Source organism: Sphaerodactylus townsendi, linkage group LG02 (genome assembly GCF_021028975.2).
Source record: "Sphaerodactylus townsendi isolate TG3544 linkage group LG02, MPM_Stown_v2.3, whole genome shotgun sequence".
In the NCBI taxonomy this organism is placed as follows: domain Eukaryota; kingdom Metazoa; phylum Chordata; class Lepidosauria; order Squamata; family Sphaerodactylidae; genus Sphaerodactylus; species Sphaerodactylus townsendi.
The window spans coordinates 31,330,992-31,351,878 of NC_059426.1; the positions used below are offsets into that span (position 1 = coordinate 31,330,992).

Here is a 20,887-nt window from a genome sequence, read left to right on the forward strand (position 1 = left end):
TGTTTTCCTTATTTTCGCAGGCAACCGGAACTCAGATAGGAATGATTGTGAGTTCCCTCACCAATATTGGTGTGGCCATTATCATCGCTTTTTACTTCAGCTGGAAGCTGTCTTTGGTCATCCTCTGCTTCTTGCCCTTCTTGGCCTTGTCTGGAGCCATACAGTCAAAAATGTTGACAGGGTTTGCCTCTCAGGACAAGAAAGCTATGGAAATTACTGGCCGGGTAATGTCATTTCTGAAACATCATATAAAATTATGAAGGACAGTTGGTAATAACTCAACCAGACAGCTTTGTTAGTAATTAAGGCATTTGAGACTGGGCGGAGTCACCAAGTTTGAAGTTTTCTTTTAAAGTTCATCACAGGTGGTGAAAATGTCCTGGTGACTTTCCCTACATATCTCTGCTCCTTCAAAGGTGACTTCCTTCTCAGAATTTCAGATGGTATTAGTGTTTCATGTCAACCAGTTGGATTAAGCAGAAGCCATCTTCTGAAACCATGTGATTTAAGGCACATCAGTGTCATTATACAAAATCTGCTTTAAGCTGTTCCCAACCAAGAAATCCTAGAAATTGTGTCTTAGGCACAAAGCAGACATAATGGTTGACCATCATGGATTACTTCCAGCCAGACTGCAGCTGAAGAAGGGGCGATTCCCCACTGGCAGAGTTGACTTAGGTTCGTCCCAGCAACTCCCCACTGCCGCTGAGTTTGACCTGGGTTTGTTTCAGTTCTGCCCCCCTCAGAACTGGAATTTCTGATTCCAGTTCTGAGGTACATCTTTTTCCCTGAACCTTGGTTGAACTCAGTTGGACGCTAGACAGTGGGGAATCATCCGTGGCAACTCTTCCGTTCAGCCAATCAAGAGCTGTGTTTTGGGCATGCGCAGAGTCGCGGCGGGAAAAGCACGCCTTTTAAAAATTTTAACTTCTATTTTCGAAGCTACAATGATGTGGCCATGGTCTTAGTAGTTAAATCTATGCATCTACGTTTTGGCACCAATTCTACGTAGCTGCGACGTATAAAAACTAAAAAAAGGAAGCATGCTCACATTTCCCACCGTAAAACAAGAGCCAGTTGGGAACGAGGAGCGAAAGAGGTACCGAAGATGATCCCGCCCTCTGAGCTTGGTTCCAGTTGAACTCAGTTGCTGTAGGGAGTGACGAGAGTCGACCCTAGGTCAGTACCAGTTAAAGGAACCGTGTTGAACCTAGGTCCACTCTGCAGTGGGGAATCGCCCAATGTGTAGTATTTGGATTGGAACCACAACTTGAGAAAGGGGCTTCAGCCTTCCCCACACACTATTTTCTTAATCAGAAATGGGTCTAGTTGGGGCGTTGCACGTATAGCATATAACTTGTGCCGGGGTGGAACAGAACCAAATAACCACATGGGCAATAGAATCTTAGCTCCAGATTTTGGGCTGCTATCATGGGACTGAGCTGTATGTTTTGCTCTGCAGTACTGAACCATTTGTTCTAAAATATGGGGGGAGGGACCTGATGTCCTCTGAATTTTGGCTTACAGTAAGCTTAAAGAATACTTTCCAATTGTGGAGCTGTCACTAGGCACTTTTGACTGACAGCCAGAAAAGTCAACCATTACAGTGAAGGTACACAAACCAGAAATCAGTGCTATTGCCACAGACTGCAGCTTCACATTCAAACACAAGTCCATTTCAGCCTCCTTTTTCTCCCTAGCAATGTCACTCTATGTAGTTGGGGTAATCATAATCTGAACATTCAAGAAGATCACAAGCACTCTGTATTCTTTTCTTCAAGAGACAGACAATTCTATTCATACTGGTCAGGGAAATGTTCATATGGTAGTTATAACACACGCATCCTCCAATTATAGCAATTATACTCTGGAGACTGTGCTAAAAGTTTTGTCGGTGCATAGCGCAGAGAAAATGTCAGCCGAGTGTATTGCAGCAGCGAAAAACACGAACTCTATGCTGGGGATTATTAGGAAAGGGATTGAATGTAAAATAGCCGATGTTATAATACCCCTGAATAGATCCATGGCGTGGCCTCATTTGGAAGAATGTGTGCAGTTCCAGTCACTGTATCTGAAAAAGGGGGGAAATTGCAGAAGAGTAAGATGATAGAAGGGTTGGGGGCACCTTTCCCATGAGGAAAAGCTGAAGAGTCCAGGAGGGGAGATATAATAGAAATTGATATCATTATGCATAGAGAATAGGCAGAGAGAACTTTTTCTCCCACTCCCAAAATACTAGAACTCAAATGAAGTTGATGAGCAGTAGATTCAGGATGGACAAAAGGAAATATTTATTTACACAATGAGTAAGCAATATGTGGAATTCACTGCTAGAAGATGTAGTGATAGCCACAGTGCTGTCAAATCATGGTGGACTCACAGCAATGCAAGCAAGGGGCTTTCAAGGCAAGTGATTAAGAGGTGGTGGTTTGTCATTGTTTTCCTCTGCAGAGTCTTCCTTGATGGTCTCCCTTTCCATTACCAACCCTGCTGAGGGCTACACCACGTAGCCTTCTTTCCCTGGCCATGGGCATAGACACATTCCAGTGAAGATTAGTCAGTCAATCTTTATTATGGCCATAGACCAGAAGCGGCGTAGCTACAATGGGGACATCCAGGGAGAAATGCCCCGGGTGGCCTTGGCTTGTCAACTGGCCTGAAAGGCCGTGGGCAGTGGTGGGATTCAGCCGGTTCGCACCACTTCAGCAGAACCAGTTGTTAAAATGGTGCTTGTAAACAACCAGTTGTTAAATTATTTGAATCCCACCACCGGAACCAGTTGTTAAATTATTTGAATCCCACCACTGGCAGTGGGTGTTCTCTGGCTGCTGCCTGAGGGGCTGGCCAAGTCTCCAGGTCCTGTCCTGCGCCGCAGCAGCACACACTGTGCCTCCCCTCTAGCTTGGCCCACCCCTCGGGCAGCAGCCGGAACACGCCCATGGCCCACCAGGCCGGCCGATGGGCCAAGACCTGCCCAGGCAGCACGTGCACATCACACCCAGCCTGGGCTGTGGGCTGGCAGGCAAATGAGGAGGAAGAGCAGCCAGGCGCCGCCCAGGCAGGCCTTGAGTGAGTGCTGAGGCCAGGGGGGCGCGGGGGTAGTGGGGGGGGTGCCATTTCCCCCCACGCCTATGTAAACCAGTGTATGGTAGAAAAAAGCAACAGGAATTAAACAGCTTCATGGAGGTGAGCTTGACCAGTGGTACTAGCCATGGTAACCAAAGGGAGTAAACCTCTGAAAGATAGCACCAGGAAGCAAGATCAGGGGAAAACTTCAACCTCTGTGCCCTTTTCTCCCCCCCCCCCCCCAAAGTATCTGGCTGGCCACTCTGTGAGACAGGATGCTAGGCTAAATGGATTACCTGGCCTGATCCAGCAGGGCTCTTATTGCATTCTTTAAGCTACCAGCCCACTGGAAACTTTCCCAGAAATTTGCTCCAGACCAGAGGAACATATGACAATTTTCTAATCTGTGGGTTATCAAGGCATTAATGACAGTGGTCAGCAAAACAATCTCCAGGAATAGCCAGAGCTGGAAAGCCAGCCTAAGCAGGTATATTGATAGCGATGGACTCAGGAGTATTGCTAAATTGCAGGTTGAGCATGCAAGGCATACTACCCTGTCTTGAACAGGTTGTACTATTTAGACATCCAGCCTACAGAACATTTGCTTTGTCTGAATGACATTTCAATTGGCTTGCCTTCATTGCAGCCTTGCCCTGCCTCCCTAGAATCAAATGGAAAGAGGGGTGCATGCACTTACGGCCGATACCGATCACTTGAAAACTAGAGAAAGAATAAGAACAGAACAAGTTAAGGCGTGCACAGCCGTTTGTTTTCTCAGCTCTGTCTGGTGGCGATGCTTATTTAGACAGTATGAACTTTATTCAGACATGAAAGTCCGCGACTGGCTTTCAGCAGCAAGGAATTAGCCTTGCCCATCAGGAAAAATGTGTCATACCATAAGTCACGTAAAAGAATTAATCATATTTCTCAGAACACGGAACCTAACAAATTTAATGAACAACACATTCACTGGGAAGATTTTCTTTACCCCATCATGAATAACTTAAATTTAAGTCTGTGGCTTAAATTTCTGCATATGTTCTATGCTAGCACTTTTTGCATGGCCAGCCACACGTAGCCACACGTTCTACATGTGGAAGATTCCATGGCTCTGTACAGATTAATGGTTTAATTAAGCTATGAGTTACTTTGACAGTCCAAAAGCAGGCCATTCCACTCACTATAGTGAGTTAGAGTACATTGAATAATAGCCAGAAATCATGATTTGAAGTTGGTTTATTTTCACCAGTTTGTCATAGGGCGTTTCCCCACTTACCTTTGCTGCCCTTTGCTGCACGCTACTCTCAGTGCACGGCATCTCTGGCATGCGCCCGGGCGTCCCACGACCCCGCGCTCTGCACGGGACCATCAAAAGGTGCCGTTTCGAGGAGGGCCAGGGATGCCATGCGCTGAGGGGGTGCGAGAGCGGCAGCGTCGGGGCAGCTGCGTTGTCGCTGCCCCTGTAGTGGGGACTGCCGGGGGACCTCGCGCTACTTGAGGAGAGTAGCGCGGGGCTTAAGGTAAGTGGGGAAAGGCCCTTAATTATGGTTGTACATGATGTTTGAATGTGGACATCTTGGGTTGATCATGGTTTCTTCCCCAGTGTGGCCTTGCCACTCTAGATGTGAGAGAGATGGAGAGAAGAGTGAAGGCAATGAAACACACATTTAAACAATTGTATCAGCTAAATATTGAACTCATAAAGCAACCATACTTTCATGTGCTGTCTGAGGTGAAATTGTGTCACTGCCTGACTATGGACTTGAAGATATTACATCGGCTGCAAGACGGCTAACTGAAATTGATAGAATAGCACTTGCTCCAAGCTGTAGGCTAGGGGTCCCAGTCTTTTTGAACCTGAGGCACCTTTGGAATTCTGACAAAAGATTGTGGGTACAACCACAAAATGGCTGTCACAGAAGGTGAAGCAACTGCACAATGGCAAAGAAAAGGGATACAAGGTTATGCATGACTCTAATCGTAACTCCTCTCATCACTATATTTCTATTGGCCACTCAGAAGCCCTGCAGGGCAAAACCCCCGTTCATTTTCTGAAAACACTTCAAAGGCACCAGGAAAGATGTTGGCAGGCACCATAGTGCCTTGCTGTAGGTGTCAATAAATACAGCAGAAGGCGCATGTGAATTACCACAAGGCAGAGTTGCTGATCGGGGTGGGGGTGGAACGAGCCCACGGACATTGCCCAGACAAGAAGAAGAGTTTGGATTTATATCCCCCCTTTCTTTCCTGCAGGAGACTCAAACGGGCTTACAATCTCCTTGCCCTTCCCCCCTCACAACAAACACCCTGTGAGGTGGGTGGGGCTGAGAGAGCTCTGAGAAGCTGTGACTAGCCCAAGGTCACCCAGCTGGCGTGTGTGGGAGTGTACAGGCTAATCTGAATTCCCCAGATAAGCCTCCACAGCTCAGGCGGCCGAGCTGGGAATCAAACCCGATTCCTCCAGATTAGATACACGAGCTCTTAACCTCCTATGCCACTGCTGCAAGGGTGGAAATGGAAAGGGAGCCCCTTTGGGAAGGGGCAGCATCACCAGAAGAAAGGAGGAGTGAGCCGAGGGTCACAGCATCTCTTCAAACTGACATCTAAACATTCTTCTTCCCCTTAAAAAAAAAATTTTTTTTGCTAGATTTCCAGTGAAGCCCTCTCGAATATCAGAACTGTTGCCGGGATTGGGCAGGAGAAGAAATTTATTGATGCTTTTGAGAAGGAGCTGGAAATTCCATACAGAACTGCAATCAAAAAAGCAAATGTTTATGGGATTTGTTTTAGCTTTGCTCAGTGTGTGGTGTTTATAGCCAATTCTGTCTCTTACCGGTTTGGAGGCTTTTTAGTGGACAAAGAAGGACTTCATTACAGCTACGTATTTAGGTAAGGTGACCCAGACATAAGAATGCTTTTCTTTAAAGGGCAGACATCAGTTTATAGGTACTTCTGGGAACATTCATAGTTGATAAGTCTATCGATAGTGTTTTAGCTATGATAGCTAAGGAGAGGTTCTCTGCCAATGTGGGGGTGTGCTATAACAAAGAAGGCGGCCTCCACTTTTACTTGGGAAAATTAGCTTTTGGAGACAGAGCCAAGAAGATAATTTGAGATCTATAACCTGCGTCTACGATGCATTCAAGTTAAATCTCTTAAATGAGCAGGCCATTGTAAAATTAACAATTGAGCTTTATTAATAAAATAATAATAAATGAATTAAATAATAATATAAAATAATAATTAATAAAATAATATTTTTCCTATCAATAATAAAGAACAAGGAATACATTTTCAAGCACTGAACATACACACAAAAGCATATAAGACTAAGAGAGAAAGGGAGGAAAGGGAGAGGGTTTCAGGTATGGGTGATATTTACCAGTCAAGTAGAGGAGGAGTCCAACAAAAGCAGTCACTGAAAGGGAAAAGGAGCCCACATGAACATGCGGGGCAGGGCAGGGGGGATCCAAGATACACACACTAAGAATAGCCACAGGAGTACTATTTGTTGGCAGAAATTGGTCTTGAGGCCATATGACTTAAGCTGGAAGGAAGGCAAGAGGCAAAGATTGATTGCTTTTCTGGGGTTCCAACAAGGAGATGAGAGAGGTTTGATGAATCGTCTAGATCACAGGTGTCAAACTCGTGGCCCTCCAGATGTTATGGACTATAGTTCCCATCATCCCCTGCCAGCATGATGTTGGCAGGGTATGATGCACCCCCCCCCCCCCCCACCCACCCCCCCCCCCACCCCCCCCCTCCCCCCCCCCCCTCTCTTCCCCCCCCCCCCCCCCCCCCACCCCCCCCCCCCCTCCTCTCCACCACCACCCCGCCCCCTCTCCCCCCCCCCATCCCACCCCCCCCCCCCCCCCCCCCCCCCCCCCACCCCCCCCCCCCCCCAACCCCCCCCCCCCCCACCCCCCCCCCCCCCCACCCCCCCCCCCCCCCACCCCCCCCCCCCCCCACCCCCCCCCCCCCCCACCCCCCCCCCCCCCCACCCCCCCCCCCCCCCACCCCCCCCCCCCCCCACCCCCCCCCCCCCCCACCCCCCCCCCCCCCCACCCCCCCCCCCCCCCACCCCCCCCCCCCCCCACCCCCCCCCCCCCCCACCCCCCCCCCCCCCCACCCCCCCCCCCCCCCACCCCCCCCCCCCCCCACCCCCCCCCCCCCCCACCCCCCCCCCCCCCCACCCCCCCCCCCCCCCACCCCCCCCCCCCCCCACCCCCCCCCCCCCCCACCCCCCCCCCCCCCCACCCCCCCCCCCCCCCACCCCCCCCCCCCCCCACCCCCCCCCCCCCCCACCCCCCCCCCCCCCCACCCCCCCCCCCCCCCACCCCCCCCCCCCCCCACCCCCCCCCCCCCCCACCCCCCCCCCCCCCCACCCCCCCCCCCCCCCACCCCCCCCCCCCCCCACCCCCCCCCCCCCCCACCCCCCCCCCCCCCCACCCCCCCCCCCCCCCACCCCCCCCCCCCCCCACCCCCCCCCCCCCCCACCCCCCCCCCCCCCCACCCCCCCCCCCCCCCACCCCCCCCCCCCCCCACCCCCCCCCCCCCCCACCCCCCCCCCCCCCCACCCCCCCCCCCCCCCACCCCCCCCCCCCCCCACCCCCCCCCCCCCCCACCCCCCCCCCCCCCCACCCCCCCCCCCCCCCACCCCCCCCCCCCCCCACCCCCCCCCCCCCCCACCCCCCCCCCCCCCCACCCCCCCCCCCCCCCACCCCCCCCCCCCCCCACCCCCCCCCCCCCCCACCCCCCCCCCCCCCCACCCCCCCCCCCCCCCACCCCCCCCCCCCCCCACCCCCCCCCCCCCCCACCCCCCCCCCCCCCCACCCCCCCCCCCCCCCACCCCCCCCCCCCCCCACCCCCCCCCCCCCCCACCCCCCCCCCCCCCCACCCCCCCCCCCCCCCACCCCCCCCCCCCCCCACCCCCCCCCCCCCCCACCCCCCCCCCCCCCCACCCCCCCCCCCCCCCACCCCCCCCCCCCCCCACCCCCCCCCCCCCCCACCCCCCCCCCCCCCCACCCCCCCCCCCCCCCACCCCCCCCCCCCCCCACCCCCCCCCCCCCCCACCCCCCCCCCCCCCCACCCCCCCCCCCCCCCACCCCCCCCCCCCCCCACCCCCCCCCCCCCCCACCCCCCCCCCCCCCCACCCCCCCCCCCCCCCACCCCCCCCCCCCCCCACCCCCCCCCCCCCCCACCCCCCCCCCCCCCCACCCCCCCCCCCCCCCACCCCCCCCCCCCCCCACCCCCCCCCCCCCCCACCCCCCCCCCCCCCCACCCCCCCCCCCCCCCACCCCCCCCCCCCCCCACCCCCCCCCCCCCCCACCCCCCCCCCCCCCCACCCCCCCCCCCCCCCACCCCCCCCCCCCCCCACCCCCCCCCCCCCCCACCCCCCCCCCCCCCCACCCCCCCCCCCCCCCACCCCCCCCCCCCCCCACCCCCCCCCCCCCCCACCCCCCCCCCCCCCCACCCCCCCCCCCCCCCACCCCCCCCCCCCCCCACCCCCCCCCCCCCCCACCCCCCCCCCCCCCCACCCCCCCCCCCCCCCACCCCCCCCCCCCCCCACCCCCCCCCCCCCCCACCCCCCCCCCCCCCCACCCCCCCCCCCCCCCACCCCCCCCCCCCCCCACCCCCCCCCCCCCCCACCCCCCCCCCCCCCCACCCCCCCCCCCCCCCACCCCCCCCCCCCCCCACCCCCCCCCCCCCCCACCCCCCCCCCCCCCCACCCCCCCCCCCCCCCACCCCCCCCCCCCCCCACCCCCCCCCCCCCCCACCCCCCCCCCCCCCCACCCCCCCCCCCCCCCACCCCCCCCCCCCCCCACCCCCCCCCCCCCCCACCCCCCCCCCCCCCCACCCCCCCCCCCCCCCACCCCCCCCCCCCCCCACCCCCCCCCCCCCCCACCCCCCCCCCCCCCCACCCCCCCCCCCCCCCACCCCCCCCCCCCCCCACCCCCCCCCCCCCCCACCCCCCCCCCCCCCCACCCCCCCCCCCCCCCACCCCCCCCCCCCCCCACCCCCCCCCCCCCCCACCCCCCCCCCCCCCCACCCCCCCCCCCCCCCACCCCCCCCCCCCCCCACCCCCCCCCCCCCCCACCCCCCCCCCCCCCCACCCCCCCCCCCCCCCACCCCCCCCCCCCCCCACCCCCCCCCCCCCCCACCCCCCCCCCCCCCCACCCCCCCCCCCCCCCACCCCCCCCCCCCCCCACCCCCCCCCCCCCCCACCCCCCCCCCCCCCCACCCCCCCCCCCCCCCACCCCCCCCCCCCCCCACCCCCCCCCCCCCCCACCCCCCCCCCCCCCCACCCCCCCCCCCCCCCACCCCCCCCCCCCCCCACCCCCCCCCCCCCCCACCCCCCCCCCCCCCCACCCCCCCCCCCCCCCACCCCCCCCCCCCCCCACCCCCCCCCCCCCCCACCCCCCCCCCCCCCCACCCCCCCCCCCCCCCACCCCCCCCCCCCCCCACCCCCCCCCCCCCCCACCCCCCCCCCCCCCCACCCCCCCCCCCCCCCACCCCCCCCCCCCCCCACCCCCCCCCCCCCCCACCCCCCCCCCCCCCCACCCCCCCCCCCCCCCACCCCCCCCCCCCCCCACCCCCCCCCCCCCCCACCCCCCCCCCCCCCCACCCCCCCCCCCCCCCACCCCCCCCCCCCCCCACCCCCCCCCCCCCCCACCCCCCCCCCCCCCCACCCCCCCCCCCCCCCACCCCCCCCCCCCCCCACCCCCCCCCCCCCCCACCCCCCCCCCCCCCCACCCCCCCCCCCCCCCACCCCCCCCCCCCCCCACCCCCCCCCCCCCCCACCCCCCCCCCCCCCCACCCCCCCCCCCCCCCACCCCCCCCCCCCCCCACCCCCCCCCCCCCCCACCCCCCCCCCCCCCCACCCCCCCCCCCCCCCACCCCCCCCCCCCCCCACCCCCCCCCCCCCCCACCCCCCCCCCCCCCCACCCCCCCCCCCCCCCACCCCCCCCCCCCCCCACCCCCCCCCCCCCCCACCCCCCCCCCCCCCCACCCCCCCCCCCCCCCACCCCCCCCCCCCCCCACCCCCCCCCCCCCCCACCCCCCCCCCCCCCCACCCCCCCCCCCCCCCACCCCCCCCCCCCCCCACCCCCCCCCCCCCCCACCCCCCCCCCCCCCCACCCCCCCCCCCCCCCACCCCCCCCCCCCCCCACCCCCCCCCCCCCCCACCCCCCCCCCCCCCCACCCCCCCCCCCCCCCACCCCCCCCCCCCCCCACCCCCCCCCCCCCCCACCCCCCCCCCCCCCCACCCCCCCCCCCCCCCACCCCCCCCCCCCCCCACCCCCCCCCCCCCCCACCCCCCCCCCCCCCCACCCCCCCCCCCCCCCACCCCCCCCCCCCCCCACCCCCCCCCCCCCCCACCCCCCCCCCCCCCCACCCCCCCCCCCCCCCACCCCCCCCCCCCCCCACCCCCCCCCCCCCCCACCCCCCCCCCCCCCCACCCCCCCCCCCCCCCACCCCCCCCCCCCCCCACCCCCCCCCCCCCCCACCCCCCCCCCCCCCCACCCCCCCCCCCCCCCACCCCCCCCCCCCCCCACCCCCCCCCCCCCCCACCCCCCCCCCCCCCCACCCCCCCCCCCCCCCACCCCCCCCCCCCCCCACCCCCCCCCCCCCCCACCCCCCCCCCCCCCCACCCCCCCCCCCCCCCACCCCCCCCCCCCCCCACCCCCCCCCCCCCCCACCCCCCCCCCCCCCCACCCCCCCCCCCCCCCACCCCCCCCCCCCCCCACCCCCCCCCCCCCCCACCCCCCCCCCCCCCCACCCCCCCCCCCCCCCACCCCCCCCCCCCCCCACCCCCCCCCCCCCCCACCCCCCCCCCCCCCCACCCCCCCCCCCCCCCACCCCCCCCCCCCCCCACCCCCCCCCCCCCCCACCCCCCCCCCCCCCCACCCCCCCCCCCCCCCACCCCCCCCCCCCCCCACCCCCCCCCCCCCCCACCCCCCCCCCCCCCCACCCCCCCCCCCCCCCACCCCCCCCCCCCCCCACCCCCCCCCCCCCCCACCCCCCCCCCCCCCCACCCCCCCCCCCCCCCACCCCCCCCCCCCCCCACCCCCCCCCCCCCCCACCCCCCCCCCCCCCCACCCCCCCCCCCCCCCACCCCCCCCCCCCCCCACCCCCCCCCCCCCCCACCCCCCCCCCCCCCCACCCCCCCCCCCCCCCACCCCCCCCCCCCCCCACCCCCCCCCCCCCCCACCCCCCCCCCCCCCCACCCCCCCCCCCCCCCACCCCCCCCCCCCCCCACCCCCCCCCCCCCCCACCCCCCCCCCCCCCCACCCCCCCCCCCCCCCACCCCCCCCCCCCCCCACCCCCCCCCCCCCCCACCCCCCCCCCCCCCCACCCCCCCCCCCCCCCACCCCCCCCCCCCCCCACCCCCCCCCCCCCCCACCCCCCCCCCCCCCCACCCCCCCCCCCCCCCACCCCCCCCCCCCCCCACCCCCCCCCCCCCCCACCCCCCCCCCCCCCCACCCCCCCCCCCCCCCACCCCCCCCCCCCCCCACCCCCCCCCCCCCCCACCCCCCCCCCCCCCCACCCCCCCCCCCCCCCACCCCCCCCCCCCCCCACCCCCCCCCCCCCCCACCCCCCCCCCCCCCCACCCCCCCCCCCCCCCACCCCCCCCCCCCCCCACCCCCCCCCCCCCCCACCCCCCCCCCCCCCCACCCCCCCCCCCCCCCACCCCCCCCCCCCCCCACCCCCCCCCCCCCCCACCCCCCCCCCCCCCCACCCCCCCCCCCCCCCACCCCCCCCCCCCCCCACCCCCCCCCCCCCCCACCCCCCCCCCCCCCCACCCCCCCCCCCCCCCACCCCCCCCCCCCCCCACCCCCCCCCCCCCCCACCCCCCCCCCCCCCCACCCCCCCCCCCCCCCACCCCCCCCCCCCCCCACCCCCCCCCCCCCCCACCCCCCCCCCCCCCCACCCCCCCCCCCCCCCACCCCCCCCCCCCCCCACCCCCCCCCCCCCCCACCCCCCCCCCCCCCCACCCCCCCCCCCCCCCACCCCCCCCCCCCCCCACCCCCCCCCCCCCCCACCCCCCCCCCCCCCCACCCCCCCCCCCCCCCACCCCCCCCCCCCCCCACCCCCCCCCCCCCCCACCCCCCCCCCCCCCCACCCCCCCCCCCCCCCACCCCCCCCCCCCCCCACCCCCCCCCCCCCCCACCCCCCCCCCCCCCCACCCCCCCCCCCCCCCACCCCCCCCCCCCCCCACCCCCCCCCCCCCCCACCCCCCCCCCCCCCCACCCCCCCCCCCCCCCACCCCCCCCCCCCCCCACCCCCCCCCCCCCCCACCCCCCCCCCCCCCCACCCCCCCCCCCCCCCACCCCCCCCCCCCCCCACCCCCCCCCCCCCCCACCCCCCCCCCCCCCCACCCCCCCCCCCCCCCACCCCCCCCCCCCCCCACCCCCCCCCCCCCCCACCCCCCCCCCCCCCCACCCCCCCCCCCCCCCACCCCCCCCCCCCCCCACCCCCCCCCCCCCCCACCCCCCCCCCCCCCCACCCCCCCCCCCCCCCACCCCCCCCCCCCCCCACCCCCCCCCCCCCCCACCCCCCCCCCCCCCCACCCCCCCCCCCCCCCACCCCCCCCCCCCCCCACCCCCCCCCCCCCCCACCCCCCCCCCCCCCCACCCCCCCCCCCCCCCACCCCCCCCCCCCCCCACCCCCCCCCCCCCCCACCCCCCCCCCCCCCCACCCCCCCCCCCCCCCACCCCCCCCCCCCCCCACCCCCCCCCCCCCCCACCCCCCCCCCCCCCCACCCCCCCCCCCCCCCACCCCCCCCCCCCCCCACCCCCCCCCCCCCCCACCCCCCCCCCCCCCCACCCCCCCCCCCCCCCACCCCCCCCCCCCCCCACCCCCCCCCCCCCCCACCCCCCCCCCCCCCCACCCCCCCCCCCCCCCACCCCCCCCCCCCCCCACCCCCCCCCCCCCCCACCCCCCCCCCCCCCCACCCCCCCCCCCCCCCACCCCCCCCCCCCCCCACCCCCCCCCCCCCCCACCCCCCCCCCCCCCCACCCCCCCCCCCCCCCACCCCCCCCCCCCCCCACCCCCCCCCCCCCCCACCCCCCCCCCCCCCCACCCCCCCCCCCCCCCACCCCCCCCCCCCCCCACCCCCCCCCCCCCCCACCCCCCCCCCCCCCCACCCCCCCCCCCCCCCACCCCCCCCCCCCCCCACCCCCCCCCCCCCCCACCCCCCCCCCCCCCCACCCCCCCCCCCCCCCACCCCCCCCCCCCCCCACCCCCCCCCCCCCCCACCCCCCCCCCCCCCCACCCCCCCCCCCCCCCACCCCCCCCCCCCCCCACCCCCCCCCCCCCCCACCCCCCCCCCCCCCCACCCCCCCCCCCCCCCACCCCCCCCCCCCCCCACCCCCCCCCCCCCCCACCCCCCCCCCCCCCCACCCCCCCCCCCCCCCACCCCCCCCCCCCCCCACCCCCCCCCCCCCCCACCCCCCCCCCCCCCCACCCCCCCCCCCCCCCACCCCCCCCCCCCCCCACCCCCCCCCCCCCCCACCCCCCCCCCCCCCCACCCCCCCCCCCCCCCACCCCCCCCCCCCCCCACCCCCCCCCCCCCCCACCCCCCCCCCCCCCCACCCCCCCCCCCCCCCACCCCCCCCCCCCCCCACCCCCCCCCCCCCCCACCCCCCCCCCCCCCCACCCCCCCCCCCCCCCACCCCCCCCCCCCCCCACCCCCCCCCCCCCCCACCCCCCCCCCCCCCCACCCCCCCCCCCCCCCACCCCCCCCCCCCCCCACCCCCCCCCCCCCCCACCCCCCCCCCCCCCCACCCCCCCCCCCCCCCACCCCCCCCCCCCCCCACCCCCCCCCCCCCCCACCCCCCCCCCCCCCCACCCCCCCCCCCCCCCACCCCCCCCCCCCCCCACCCCCCCCCCCCCCCACCCCCCCCCCCCCCCACCCCCCCCCCCCCCCACCCCCCCCCCCCCCCACCCCCCCCCCCCCCCACCCCCCCCCCCCCCCACCCCCCCCCCCCCCCACCCCCCCCCCCCCCCACCCCCCCCCCCCCCCACCCCCCCCCCCCCCCACCCCCCCCCCCCCCCACCCCCCCCCCCCCCCACCCCCCCCCCCCCCCACCCCCCCCCCCCCCCACCCCCCCCCCCCCCCACCCCCCCCCCCCCCCACCCCCCCCCCCCCCCACCCCCCCCCCCCCCCACCCCCCCCCCCCCCCACCCCCCCCCCCCCCCACCCCCCCCCCCCCCCACCCCCCCCCCCCCCCACCCCCCCCCCCCCCCACCCCCCCCCCCCCCCACCCCCCCCCCCCCCCACCCCCCCCCCCCCCCACCCCCCCCCCCCCCCACCCCCCCCCCCCCCCACCCCCCCCCCCCCCCACCCCCCCCCCCCCCCACCCCCCCCCCCCCCCACCCCCCCCCCCCCCCACCCCCCCCCCCCCCCACCCCCCCCCCCCCCCACCCCCCCCCCCCCCCACCCCCCCCCCCCCCCACCCCCCCCCCCCCCCACCCCCCCCCCCCCCCACCCCCCCCCCCCCCCACCCCCCCCCCCCCCCACCCCCCCCCCCCCCCACCCCCCCCCCCCCCCACCCCCCCCCCCCCCCACCCCCCCCCCCCCCCACCCCCCCCCCCCCCCACCCCCCCCCCCCCCCACCCCCCCCCCCCCCCACCCCCCCCCCCCCCCACCCCCCCCCCCCCCCACCCCCCCCCCCCCCCACCCCCCCCCCCCCCCACCCCCCCCCCCCCCCACCCCCCCCCCCCCCCACCCCCCCCCCCCCCCACCCCCCCCCCCCCCCACCCCCCCCCCCCCCCACCCCCCCCCCCCCCCACCCCCCCCCCCCCCCACCCCCCCCCCCCCCCACCCCCCCCCCCCCCCACCCCCCCCCCCCCCCACCCCCCCCCCCCCCCACCCCCCCCCCCCCCCACCCCCCCCCCCCCCCACCCCCCCCCCCCCCCACCCCCCCCCCCCCCCACCCCCCCCCCCCCCCACCCCCCCCCCCCCCCACCCCCCCCCCCCCCCACCCCCCCCCCCCCCCACCCCCCCCCCCCCCCACCCCCCCCCCCCCCCACCCCCCCCCCCCCCCACCCCCCCCCCCCCCCACCCCCCCCCCCCCCCACCCCCCCCCCCCCCCACCCCCCCCCCCCCCCACCCCCCCCCCCCCCCACCCCCCCCCCCCCCCACCCCCCCCCCCCCCCACCCCCCCCCCCCCCCACCCCCCCCCCCCCCCACCCCCCCCCCCCCCCACCCCCCCCCCCCCCCACCCCCCCCCCCCCCCACCCCCCCCCCCCCCCACCCCCCCCCCCCCCCACCCCCCCCCCCCCCCACCCCCCCCCCCCCCCACCCCCCCCCCCCCCCACCCCCCCCCCCCCCCACCCCCCCCCCCCCCCACCCCCCCCCCCCCCCACCCCCCCCCCCCCCCACCCCCCCCCCCCCCCACCCCCCCCCCCCCCCACCCCCCCCCCCCCCCACCCCCCCCCCCCCCCACCCCCCCCCCCCCCCACCCCCCCCCCCCCCCACCCCCCCCCCCCCCCACCCCCCCCCCCCCCCACCCCCCCCCCCCCCCACCCCCCCCCCCCCCCACCCCCCCCCCCCCCCACCCCCCCCCCCCCCCACCCCCCCCCCCCCCCACCCCCCCCCCCCCCCACCCCCCCCCCCCCCCACCCCCCCCCCCCCCCACCCCCCCCCCCCCCCACCCCCCCCCCCCCCCACCCCCCCCCCCCCCCACCCCCCCCCCCCCCCACCCCCCCCCCCCCCCACCCCCCCCCCCCCCCACCCCCCCCCCCCCCCACCCCCCCCCCCCCCCACCCCCCCCCCCCCCCACCCCCCCCCCCCCCCACCCCCCCCCCCCCCCACCCCCCCCCCCCCCCACCCCCCCCCCCCCCCACCCCCCCCCCCCCCCACCCCCCCCCCCCCCCACCCCCCCCCCCCCCCACCCCCCCCCCCCCCCACCCCCCCCCCCCCCCACCCCCCCCCCCCCCCACCCCCCCCCCCCCCCACCCCCCCCCCCCCCCACCCCCCCCCCCCCCCACCCCCCCCCCCCCCCACCCCCCCCCCCCCCCACCCCCCCCCCCCCCCACCCCCCCCCCCCCCCACCCCCCCCCCCCCCCACCCCCCCCCCCCCCCACCCCCCCCCCCCCCCACCCCCCCCCCCCCCCACCCCCCCCCCCCCCCACCCCCCCCCCCCCCCACCCCCCCCCCCCCCCACCCCCCCCCCCCCCCACCCCCCCCCCCCCCCACCCCCCCCCCCCCCCACCCCCCCCCCCCCCCACCCCCCCCCCCCCCCACCCCCCCCCCCCCCCACCCCCCCCCCCCCCCACCCCCCCCCCCCCCCACCCCCCCCCCCCCCCACCCCCCCCCCCCCCCACCCCCCCCCCCCCCCACCCCCCCCCCCCCCCACCCCCCCCCCCCCCCACCCCCCCCCCCCCCCACCCCCCCCCCCCCCCACCCCCCCCCCCCCCCACCCCCCCCCCCCCCCACCCCCCCCCCCCCCCACCCCCCCCCCCCCCCACCCCCCCCCCCCCCCACCCCCCCCCCCCCCCACCCCCCCCCCCCCCCACCCCCCCCCCCCCCCACCCCCCCCCCCCCCCACCCCCCCCCCCCCCCACCCCCCCCCCCCCCCACCCCCCCCCCCCCCCACCCCCCCCCCCCCCCACCCCCCCCCCCCCCCACCCCCCCCCCCCCCCACCCCCCCCCCCCCCCACCCCCCCCCCCCCCCACCCCCCCCCCCCCCCACCCCCCCCCCCCCCCACCCCCCCCCCCCCCCACCCCCCCCCCCCCCCACCCCCCCCCCCCCCCACCCCCCCCCCCCCCCACCCCCCCCCCCCCCCACCCCCCCCCCCCCCCACCCCCCCCCCCCCCCACCCCCCCCCCCCCCCACCCCCCCCCCCCCCCACCCCCCCCCCCCCCCACCCCCCCCCCCCCCCACCCCCCCCCCCCCCCACCCCCCCCCCCCCCCACCCCCCCCCCCCCCCACCCCCCCCCCCCCCCACCCCCCCCCCCCCCCACCCCCCCCCCCCCCCACCCCCCCCCCCCCCCACCCCCCCCCCCCCCCACCCCCCCCCCCCCCCACCCCCCCCCCCCCCCACCCCCCCCCCCCCCCACCCCCCCCCCCCCCCACCCCCCCCCCCCCCCACCCCCCCCCCCCCCCACCCCCCCCCCCCCCCACCCCCCCCCCCCCCCACCCCCCCCCCCCCCCACCCCCCCCCCCCCCCACCCCCCCCCCCCCCCACCCCCCCCCCCCCCCACCCCCCCCCCCCCCCACCCCCCCCCCCCCCCACCCCCCCCCCCCCCCACCCCCCCCCCCCCCCACCCCCCCCCCCCCCCACCCCCCCCCCCCCCCACCCCCCCCCCCCCCCACCCCCCCCCCCCCCCACCCCCCCCCCCCCCCACCCCCCCCCCCCCCCACCCCCCCCCCCCCCCACCCCCCCCCCCCCCCACCCCCCCCCCCCCCCACCCCCCCCCCCCCCCACCCCCCCCCCCCCCCACCCCCCCCCCCCCCCACCCCCCCCCCCCCCCACCCCCCCCCCCCCCCACCCCCCCCCCCCCCCACCCCCCCCCCCCCCCACCCCCCCCCCCCCCCACCCCCCCCCCCCCCCACCCCCCCCCCCCCCCACCCCCCCCCCCCCCCACCCCCCCCCCCCCCCACCCCCCCCCCCCCCCACCCCCCCCCCCCCCCACCCCCCCCCCCCCCCACCCCCCCCCCCCCCCACCCCCCCCCCCCCCCACCCCCCCCCCCCCCCACCCCCCCCCCCCCCCACCCCCCCCCCCCCCCACCCCCCCCCCCCCCCACCCCCCCCCCCCCCCACCCCCCCCCCCCCCCACCCCCCCCCCCCCCCACCCCCCCCCCCCCCCACCCCCCCCCCCCCCCACCCCCCCCCCCCCCCACCCCCCCCCCCCCCCACCCCCCCCCCCCCCCACCCCCCCCCCCCCCCACCCCCCCCCCCCCCCACCCCCCCCCCCCCCCACCCCCCCCCCCCCCCACCCCCCCCCCCCCCCACCCCCCCCCCCCCCCACCCCCCCCCCCCCCCACCCCCCCCCCCCCCCACCCCCCCCCCCCCCCACCCCCCCCCCCCCCCACCCCCCCCCCCCCCCACCCCCCCCCCCCCCCACCCCCCCCCCCCCCCACCCCCCCCCCCCCCCACCCCCCCCCCCCCCCACCCCCCCCCCCCCCCACCCCCCCCCCCCCCCACCCCCCCCCCCCCCCACCCCCCCCCCCCCCCACCCCCCCCCCCCCCCACCCCCCCCCCCCCCCACCCCCCCCCCCCCCCACCCCCCCCCCCCCCCACCCCCCCCCCCCCCCACCCCCCCCCCCCCCCACCCCCCCCCCCCCCCACCCCCCCCCCCCCCCACCCCCCCCCCCCCCCACCCCCCCCCCCCCCCACCCCCCCCCCCCCCCACCCCCCCCCCCCCCCACCCCCCCCCCCCCCCACCCCCCCCCCCCCCCACCCCCCCCCCCCCCCACCCCCCCCCCCCCCCACCCCCCCCCCCCCCCACCCCCCCCCCCCCCCACCCCCCCCCCCCCCCACCCCCCCCCCCCCCCACCCCCCCCCCCCCCCACCCCCCCCCCCCCCCACCCCCCCCCCCCCCCACCCCCCCCCCCCCCCACCCCCCCCCCCCCCCACCCCCCCCCCCCCCCACCCCCCCCCCCCCCCACCCCCCCCCCCCCCCACCCCCCCCCCCCCCCACCCCCCCCCCCCCCCACCCCCCCCCCCCCCCACCCCCCCCCCCCCCCACCCCCCCCCCCCCCCACCCCCCCCCCCCCCCACCCCCCCCCCCCCCCACCCCCCCCCCCCCCCACCCCCCCCCCCCCCCACCCCCCCCCCCCCCCACCCCCCCCCCCCCCCACCCCCCCCCCCCCCCACCCCCCCCCCCCCCCACCCCCCCCCCCCCCCACCCCCCCCCCCCCCCACCCCCCCCCCCCCCCACCCCCCCCCCCCCCCACCCCCCCCCCCCCCCACCCCCCCCCCCCCCCACCCCCCCCCCCCCCCACCCCCCCCCCCCCCCACCCCCCCCCCCCCCCACCCCCCCCCCCCCCCACCCCCCCCCCCCCCCACCCCCCCCCCCCCCCACCCCCCCCCCCCCCCACCCCCCCCCCCCCCCACCCCCCCCCCCCCCCACCCCCCCCCCCCCCCACCCCCCCCCCCCCCCACCCCCCCCCCCCCCCACCCCCCCCCCCCCCCACCCCCCCCCCCCCCCACCCCCCCCCCCCCCCACCCCCCCCCCCCCCCACCCCCCCCCCCCCCCACCCCCCCCCCCCCCCACCCCCCCCCCCCCCCACCCCCCCCCCCCCCCACCCCCCCCCCCCCCCACCCCCCCCCCCCCCCACCCCCCCCCCCCCCCACCCCCCCCCCCCCCCACCCCCCCCCCCCCCCACCCCCCCCCCCCCCCACCCCCCCCCCCCCCCACCCCCCCCCCCCCCCACCCCCCCCCCCCCCCACCCCCCCCCCCCCCCACCCCCCCCCCCCCCCACCCCCCCCCCCCCCCACCCCCCCCCCCCCCCACCCCCCCCCCCCCCCACCCCCCCCCCCCCCCACCCCCCCCCCCCCCCACCCCCCCCCCCCCCCACCCCCCCCCCCCCCCACCCCCCCCCCCCCCCACCCCCCCCCCCCCCCACCCCCCCCCCCCCCCACCCCCCCCCCCCCCCACCCCCCCCCCCCCCCACCCCCCCCCCCCCCCACCCCCCCCCCCCCCCACCCCCCCCCCCCCCCACCCCCCCCCCCCCCCACCCCCCCCCCCCCCCACCCCCCCCCCCCCCCACCCCCCCCCCCCCCCACCCCCCCCCCCCCCCACCCCCCCCCCCCCCCACCCCCCCCCCCCCCCACCCCCCCCCCCCCCCACCCCCCCCCCCCCCCACCCCCCCCCCCCCCCACCCCCCCCCCCCCCCACCCCCCCCCCCCCCCACCCCCCCCCCCCCCCACCCCCCCCCCCCCCCACCCCCCCCCCCCCCCACCCCCCCCCCCCCCCACCCCCCCCCCCCCCCACCCCCCCCCCCCCCCACCCCCCCCCCCCCCCACCCCCCCCCCCCCCCACCCCCCCCCCCCCCCACCCCCCCCCCCCCCCACCCCCCCCCCCCCCCACCCCCCCCCCCCCCCACCCCCCCCCCCCCCCACCCCCCCCCCCCCCCACCCCCCCCCCCCCCCACCCCCCCCCCCCCCCACCCCCCCCCCCCCCCACCCCCCCCCCCCCCCACCCCCCCCCCCCCCCACCCCCCCCCCCCCCCACCCCCCCCCCCCCCCACCCCCCCCCCCCCCCACCCCCCCCCCCCCCCACCCCCCCCCCCCCCCACCCCCCCCCCCCCCCACCCCCCCCCCCCCCCACCCCCCCCCCCCCCCACCCCCCCCCCCCCCCACCCCCCCCCCCCCCCACCCCCCCCCCCCCCCACCCCCCCCCCCCCCCACCCCCCCCCCCCCCCACCCCCCCCCCCCCCCACCCCCCCCCCCCCCCACCCCCCCCCCCCCCCACCCCCCCCCCCCCCCACCCCCCCCCCCCCCCACCCCCCCCCCCCCCCACCCCCCCCCCCCCCCACCCCCCCCCCCCCCCACCCCCCCCCCCCCCCACCCCCCCCCCCCCCCACCCCCCCCCCCCCCCACCCCCCCCCCCCCCCACCCCCCCCCCCCCCCACCCCCCCCCCCCCCCACCCCCCCCCCCCCCCACCCCCCCCCCCCCCCACCCCCCCCCCCCCCCACCCCCCCCCCCCCCCACCCCCCCCCCCCCCCACCCCCCCCCCCCCCCACCCCCCCCCCCCCCCACCCCCCCCCCCCCCCACCCCCCCCCCCCCCCACCCCCCCCCCCCCCCACCCCCCCCCCCCCCCACCCCCCCCCCCCCCCACCCCCCCCCCCCCCCACCCCCCCCCCCCC

General features: G+C 78.1%; 1 protein-coding gene across 2 annotated transcripts in view; it reads left to right on the forward strand.

Moving 5' to 3' along the window:
• ABCB11 (ATP binding cassette subfamily B member 11) overlaps positions 1-5,960 on the forward strand; it is an 87,687-nt gene extending 81,727 nt beyond the window's left edge. For both annotated transcript variants that reach the window (XM_048486031.1, XM_048486032.1), the window contains 2 exons: positions 21-224; positions 5,714-5,960. In XM_048486031.1, the coding sequence (XP_048341988.1) occupies positions 21-224; positions 5,714-5,959 (450 nt within the window). In that variant the 3' untranslated portion in view covers position 5,960. The remainder of the gene's footprint in view (positions 1-20; positions 225-5,713) is intronic.
• The last annotated feature ends 14,927 nt before the right edge of the window (positions 5,961-20,887 follow it).